Raw genomic sequence first — 7,538 nt, 5'->3', positions numbered from 1 at the left:
TTCGGGTATATAATTGGGTATACTTAAAATATCTACCGTCAACATGATACAAAATTAAATCGTCACCGGCCAGCAAATGATGAGTTTTTGTTTTAAGAGTGCAAATACACCTTTAGTAGGGATCATCACCAACCAAGTGTTTAGTTGAGACTGTTCTTAGCCAATGGGCATAATTGGGTTGGGATCATTTGAAACCATTTTTACTATTTTTATTAGTTCTTTACGTTTTCTGTTTCTATGCTTTTAAATAATTATTCTTTTTATGGAGCTGTGGGTCTTCCAATCTCTATCCCCTGGATAGAGATATGATTCGCCTAAATCCTAGCATCCCCACACATTACTAAGAATTTTGCTGTGGATGAGATTTCTACTAGATATACGTATAGTTGTTTTATGTGAGAATTGGGAACTAAGTTAATTATATGGTAAAAGTGAGATTTGTTGTTAAAAAATCAACAAAACTGTAAGACAACTTAACTAATCAATTAGAACTTAATTTCATGAAGTATATTCTTCGACCTGACAATAATTAAAGCGACATGAGATATTCGGGTTTGACCCAAACATGCAATTTCTAACGTATATTGTTACTTAACCCAAAAACGCTTGCGGTATTCAGAAAGTGCCAATAATGGGAAGATATTCCGGCATAACGGATAATGCAGCATGCAGTTCCTCATTGAGGCTCCAGTCATGTTCTGCAAAATCGTTTAATTTGTTAATAGAGTGATTAGGCAAGTGTTTCGATGCCCATATATTCGAAGCAAAGCTACCTCTTGGGGAAAATCTCCGTTATCCATCTGTGCGTTAATCAAGATCTTAGCTGCTATGTGCAATGGCTTCGGGTCTCTTTCAGCCTAGTCGTTAGCCCAAAACCAAATGTTAGTTGTTTACATAACCTTTCATTCACTACAACAAATATGCAGTTCAGATACAATATGTTTTCTTTCGTTGCCTAATGAATGGTATAATTAGGGTGTGAAATCACGACACGACATGAACCAATATAAATTATGGGTTTAGGTTTAGCATAAATGGATTTGGGTTAGTTTCATGTTGAACCTAGCCACCTAGGAACACGTTTAGCTAAACAGATTGTGTTCCTGTGACCGGTTGTGCTTTCATAGTTTTTCGTAAGTGCTTTATACCATAAAATTATAACAACATTTCGAGCTAAGTTTATTACTCTACTCATGTCCTCCTTACGATCAAAAGCCCTAAAAATTATTTTGAAATATTATTAAAAAGTTAACGTCTTCAATTTTTTTTAGCAGGGACCACTAAGAGCCATTTTTTTAAAATCTAGGACCACCAGTGTCAATAAACTCAGTTGAGACAATAGCCTTTAATTGAGATTATTAAAATCCAATAAACCATTTTTTAGGAGTATTAAGAAGTGGAAAAAAAAAAGGAAAGAGAAAAAAGAAACTAAAAAAAGACTAAAGTTTAGTTGAGACAATAGCCTTTAATTGAGATTATTAAAATCCAATAAACCATTTTTTAGGAGTATTAAGAAGTGGAAAAAAAAGGAATGAGAAAAAAGAAACTAAAAAAAGACTAAAGTTTTTGGTTAAAGTAGTATTTGTGTTAAACAAGGTGTCTAACATGATATTTGGGTTTATATCGGTTTAACCCATGAACACATGACACATTTTAACACCCCTGGTGTGAATTTTGTTAGTTTATTTGCACTTGTAACATTTAAAAGAACATGATCTCTCACTTTGATAGTTTCGGTTATGTCCTTACCGCATTGTAGACTTGCAGTATACAACGCAATTTACAATTTATACTTCTAAGTAAGTGAAAATAACATGTGTGTTTTAGTTAACGTGTGGTGGTGCCTAGACAAAGCTAACCTGCCCGGTTGACATGAGACCAAGCATGGCCCATGACGTTTGCACTATGTTAGTTCGATTTCCAGCTAACGGTGTGTATACTTCACTAGGACACGATTTGTAGCTCTCGCCCCAGCCACCTTCTTCATTTCGGGTTGAAAGTAAAAACTTTACCCCTTTGCGAACCGCTTCACAATTGTTATATGTTTTTCCAGCTGATTCTAAGCCTCCTAGCGAAAAGAATGCACCATATATGAAGCATATCCCCCAATAGCCATACCTACAAATATTAGAAGGTTTTTAATATGTGAAAAAGAGGCATCATTATTAAATAAATAGACAGCTGCAAGAACTGTATAAACACTTTATGTTAGTTGATATACTATGATAAATAAGACGGTCATAAAACAATATAACAGCTTGTGTTTCTTTCTCTCAATGTATCTTTATGGTTTATGAGATTCTCTATTTAAAACTGATTATGTATATATAGTTCATAACATTACCATGAACCGTCTTTCCATTGGGTGTTCTCTAGATAACACACTGCTTTCGTGACCGAATTATCTATTTCGTTCTCTCTATACCCGGGGTGCAACCGTTTGAACGCTATAAGAGCTTGCATCACAGAAGTTGTGCACTCAACATGCCTGATTTGATCACCCAGAAAACAAAACTTAAGGATCTACAAAAGTTTGATAAATTTAACGATTTGTAAGAAACTTTACTCTCGTTCGACGACAATGTCAGCGAACATTTCCGAAGGATTCAACATCTACATGTAAGAACACAAAAAATGTTTTATATACTAGCATATCATAAACCTTTAACAAACAAGTTCATGTACCTGTAAATATGGTTGTGGGATTGGTGGTTCCCAAACTGCGAAACCTCCGTTTGTTGGACTTTGTACATAAAGTAGAAAATCGACCGCATCATATAACCGCTGCTTATCGAACTTTTCGCCCTCGGGCATTTCAGATAGCAACAACAAGCACTGTAATATGTTTACCATCAAAACAATATTATCTCCAAAATACGAAAAATAAACATAAAACAAGGTTAAATGATCACTTTCAATGCCTCCCCAGTGCAATCCGAGACGGGCCAACCATGATCTTGATCCGAAAATGTCCATGCCCCTTTGCTAAACTGTCGACACATTTTACTAAAATCACCGGTCGGGTTTTGTCTGATTTGTGATTCTTTAAGATAGAAATGTGCTTTTTTAAGGGAATCTCCGTATTCTTCGGGCATGTTACTTGCAATTATTGCTTGAGTTGCGAATGCGGTGATCCATAATTGGCTACCGAATGTTTGGGACTTCATTCCGTCTTCAGCTAACCATAAGTAATCAGGGACTCGAGCTAGGTGGCGCTTAAGCTCTTCCCCGTTGGGGTTCTCTGCCCACCAACACATCATTTGGAATCCCTATCTCGATAAAAGAAGGAATACGAGTTCAGAATCGGACACAAAACTGTTATTTAGTTATCTGACGGTTTTGCGACAAATAAGACCGTAGCATATCTTGTGAATTTTACGACATACAAGTACGGTGAAAATTTTTGGTAGCTTTGTTCACCAGTTCGGTTTTCGTCTTATTCGGTCAAAGCAGAAAACTGAACCGAACAGAATTCAGGTAGATTCAAATTGAAAACCAAATTTAAATTCGATCAGTTTTAACCGAATATTTTTTTACCTTTTAAAAACTTTTTACTTTTTTTACAGTTATTTTTTATTGTGTTGAGTTGGGATAAATTATAATTGGATTAAGCTAAATGATAAATAGCATTTTTGTTATTCAGGTTGAACATAATTCACTTTTCTTTAAATGGACAACCCGGTTTAAACCAAACTGGCAATTCGGTGTGGCTTTGATTATTTTGGTCCGGCTCGGTTAATTGATTCTAAAATACATAACGAAAACCACTAACTCTTCGACAAACATTTTTCTGTTGTGGCAGATTCAAAACGAAAAGTCGTTGAAAATGTTGTGTCGAAACCTCTCATTTAATCGTCATAATTCTGCAACAGGGTTGCAACGACCTTTTTTTAACGTGTCATCTATCTGTCGCTAAAATCATCAAATCCAGTCGGTTTAGTCAACCATCCACAAATTTATTAAACGCGGTCAATATAAAGTCAACCATGAGTGGTAAAATAGCTATATATGGTCAGCATTAACTTGAATGTTGTGACGTTTGCCGACCACATTACTAATGTTGTGACTGGTTTGTGACAGGTTTGCCGACCACATTACTAATGGATCCCTATTTGTTAACTCGACATATACCTTTTCAATGCTTGCCATGGTAATGTACCGGCTCTCTTCCGCGTTGTAACGCGTCAACTCAATCGTCCTTTTAAGGGCTCTTTCTCTTAGTTTGGTAAAAGGCCAATATTTGAAAAGTGGTTCACTCAAGTAATGAAGACCATCCCATAACATATCTTGGACCATTGAATGAGGGTAGTACAAATCCTCCTGTAATAAAATAAAATCACAATACATTTGTGACAACATAGAACCCTTTTTATAGTATAGCCGCTCGTGAGATATTTTATATCGGCTTGTTAAAAGCTTGAAGGATGAACTTAAACAAGCCTGAGCTCGAATTACCTCACGAGCCTAAACGCGCCTATATTATATGTATTATCTGATAATTGTTTTATATAAAACTATGAAATTTTTTTAATAAATATATATTATGTTACATATAAAAGTTTTATTTAAAAATACGTGTAAAAATAATTAAAATGTATATAACATAATTATTATTTATTATTTAATTTTAGAAATATAGAGTTATTTAACACTGCTTATACATTTTTTTGTTCAAAACCAGAGTTGCTTATGTTCAAAACGAACAATATTGATTGATATTGAGGGTCTTGATATTACAAAATAAGATTTAACGGCTTGATTTTGATCTTCACACTTTAGGATTCTTGTTCTTACATTCTTACTGACTTACCATATGTAACTAGACAACTAGTTGTAAGATTTTCATAAGCGACATCAAATCAGGCGTTAGGCTCAAATGTTTTCCATATCTTTTCACTATCTCCTGCGGTTCGGAGAGGACTCAGCTGTTAGTTAGTACCCCCTTGGTTTCGGGGTGGACCCTTTCACTCTATTTTATTATATACGTTTAGTGAAAATAATGTTTTTTGATACACCTAGGACATGGATTCTTTATGAACCAATGGATCGTGACAAGTCGTTACTACTAGCAATGACTTCCTCTTTCATTACTTCATTGTTTCCATATCCCTCTCCTTTGTTCTCAGTTACTCATCAAATGGCACTCAGTTCATATCTTTAATTTAAGTTCGATCATTGACAAGGTTCAAAGAAAGGGTGGGCTATTGATAAAGAATCGATTCCAAACCACAATGCTAGCAGATGGCGGGAGCTCCGCCTAGAAGAAAGACACAAAGGGGATAGAATGCCTTTCTTCTCTTAAGATATTTCTTAAAAAGAGGTGGTATTAGTTTTGAAAAGAAAAGAAGGCCACCGCTTATCCAATTCATTGCCAATTGCAGCAGCAGACTCGAACCGATCGTTTTGAGTGAAGGCCAATATGGGCAAAAGGGTTTAAGTTGTCAACCGCAGACGGGGCTAAGCTTTAGCGCGAATTCAAAGCCGGGAACCAAGCTAAGGATTCATGATTAGCGCGAAAGCCTAGCGAACAAAGAAGCGCAGCCCCTCCATCGACCAAGACTCCTTCAATATGCACTTTTATGTAAAGTGGCTTTAGGTGCATGGTCATTGCCTTAGTAGGTCGATACTCGTGCTGAGCTTACTGGTCGTAGTATGTGTCCTTTTTCTTTTTGAAGATGGTGATCATAGGACTGCCTTTTATCAATGTAACAGGCTCAATCTGCTTCTCCCGCTGTTTGTTCGAGAACTTGTCGCTCTTCTTCGAGTTTTTTAGGTTCCTTGGACTCTATCCTTCTATCCTATAGTTATAGTAGATTAATACAAGATCTGTCCTAGTTGTTATGCCTGTACTTTGATGAGCATATTTTCGCCCAATACGATTCAGTCGATACAGAGTCTCTCCAAGCGTCGAGCAGGGCCTCATTCACTTGATTCATTTGACGAATGCCTAATCCTCCCTTTAGGCGTACAGACATCCTCCCAAGCCAGCAATATGAAAGCTGAGTCAAATATGAGAATTGAAATGCCTTGTTCTTTCTCTAAGAATCTGCAGCCCCATGTACCCGTCAAGGTTGAACAACACCAATTGTAAGCCTCTCTATTATTATGAACGAAACGCAGACGCAGAACCAAGCTTCCAATCTCTAAAATACATACACATAACCTCCCCCAAGCATCATCACAGTGGCTTGAGGATTCGTCCTAGAAGCTACTGCTTCCGCCTCTCTAGGCTTCGCTCTCGCTCATGACTGGTATATGGATCTCTCTATGTAGTGATCGGCCTTCTAGAAGCTTCGCCAGAAGGAGGGACACTTTGTAACAATTCATCGCGATAGCTGCCTTTGGCTCTACTCTAATTGGCAACGAGACAGTGGATTGATTCCTACACCTACGGGCTCAGGTTCCTTCCTCCTCTAGTCCGAATCAAGATGGCTCCTCTCGATCTTGTGATGCCTTCGGCCCAAAATTATCCAGATAGCTACCTTTACATTTAGATTAGTCAATGGAAAGCTTATGAACGGTTCCGAAATGACACGCTATTCCGTCTCATCCTTTCGCCCCAGATGGTAGGAATAAGATAAAGGAGGAGGACTTTTTTTACTTCAACCGAGGAAGACTCGCACCCGCGTCTTTGTTTAAATCACTGGAAGTTCGGGCAGGCCCGCAGGACTGGAATTCTGAAAAGAAGGAATGTCTGGCTTTTCCTATTCTAGTGCAGGTTCTTGGTCGGTATAAATCGCTTCACTTTGAGTGGGCTTGGCCCGCGCTTTGACAAGGTTGTTGCCCTTCCTTCCACCTGTAGAGAGAGCCAGAGTTAGGCCTTTGTATGACGGATTTCTTGATAGTAGGATCAATGATCTTTAGTTTCATTCAGGATCGACATGCCCCAGGTTTGAAGAATTCGATGACAGGCCTTCGCTGCAAAAGATCCCGGAAATGGTCGATTCGGAATCAGCTGGATTGGATAAAGGGTTGTTTCGTCGATAGCATTATCTGATGTGGGATGCGTAGTAGCTGTTGTCACGGTAGGGGTCCCTAAGGCGGGAATTGTCCTAAAGTAGCCATAGCGTTGATTGCTCTCCTTATTCTATTGTATGGGCGAATTATCTTAACGAAAGCTTTCTTTTTGGCCCTCGTGTGAGGGTTGTAATAACTTGTGTCTATCTGCTGTTAAATGACTTCACTTAATAGAGTCCTAAGGGCAGTCTCTTTGAGAAGGGGCTGTATTAGTTTTTATTAGCTGTCCCAGGGAAAAGATAAGTATTGGCTGTTGGCATGTCCGAGCTAAGATCGGTTGAGGCGGGTAAGGTTGCCTAGCTTACTTGGTAAAGGACTCCTTTCTTTAGTTTAGCGATCATGGATCGATTCTAGGTGGTTCACTTGTATACCCCTATTCTCAGAGTTCACGTTCTAATCTAGCAAATCGACTTTTCAGAGGAGTTCCTTAGTTTTTGGACAGGACAGGTGGGAACCAGGAGGTAACGCGTCTGTTAAAGCAATCTGGCAAATGCGTGTATACTAGCTTACTAGCTATAGCT

The 7,538-nt window shown here is 38.1% G+C and overlaps 1 protein-coding gene across 1 annotated transcript; it reads right to left on the bottom strand.

The window, feature by feature from the left end:
* Window positions 1–1,728: 1,728 nt before the first annotated feature.
* LOC143622459 (dammarenediol II synthase-like) lies at window positions 1,729–4,314 on the bottom strand. The gene is made up of 6 exons (XM_077093601.1): window positions 4,132–4,314; window positions 2,913–3,269; window positions 2,686–2,835; window positions 2,567–2,613; window positions 2,345–2,488; window positions 1,729–2,118 (listed from the first exon to the last, which is right to left on the bottom strand). Exons 1-6 carry the CDS (start codon window positions 4,294–4,296, stop codon window positions 1,845–1,847), a joined length of 1,137 nt encoding a protein of 378 aa, XP_076949716.1. The 5' UTR covers window positions 4,297–4,314; the 3' UTR covers window positions 1,729–1,844.
* Between the last annotated feature and the right edge of the window lie 3,224 nt (window positions 4,315–7,538).

The sequence above is a fragment of the Bidens hawaiensis genome, unplaced genomic scaffold, assembly GCF_021521415.1.
Source record: "Bidens hawaiensis isolate Kalapana, Puna unplaced genomic scaffold, B.hawaiensis_p1.1 tig00000326_1, whole genome shotgun sequence".
NCBI lineage: Eukaryota > Viridiplantae > Streptophyta > Magnoliopsida > Asterales > Asteraceae > Bidens > Bidens hawaiensis.
This window is presented reverse-complemented; position numbering and strand designations above follow the sequence as displayed.

Coding starts and splice junctions, on each gene's coding strand:
- LOC143622459 (XM_077093601.1), bottom strand. CDS start 4,296: ATGGTCCAAGATATGTTATGGGATGGTCTTCATTACTTGAGTGAACCA. Junction 3,270..4,131: donor CCATGGCAAGCATTGAAAAG/GTATATGTCGAG, acceptor TTATCGAGATAG/GGATTCCAAATGATGTGTTG. Junction 2,836..2,912: donor GCACTGGGGAGGCATTGAAA/GTGATCATTTAA, acceptor AACATATTACAG/TGCTTGTTGTTGCTATCTGA.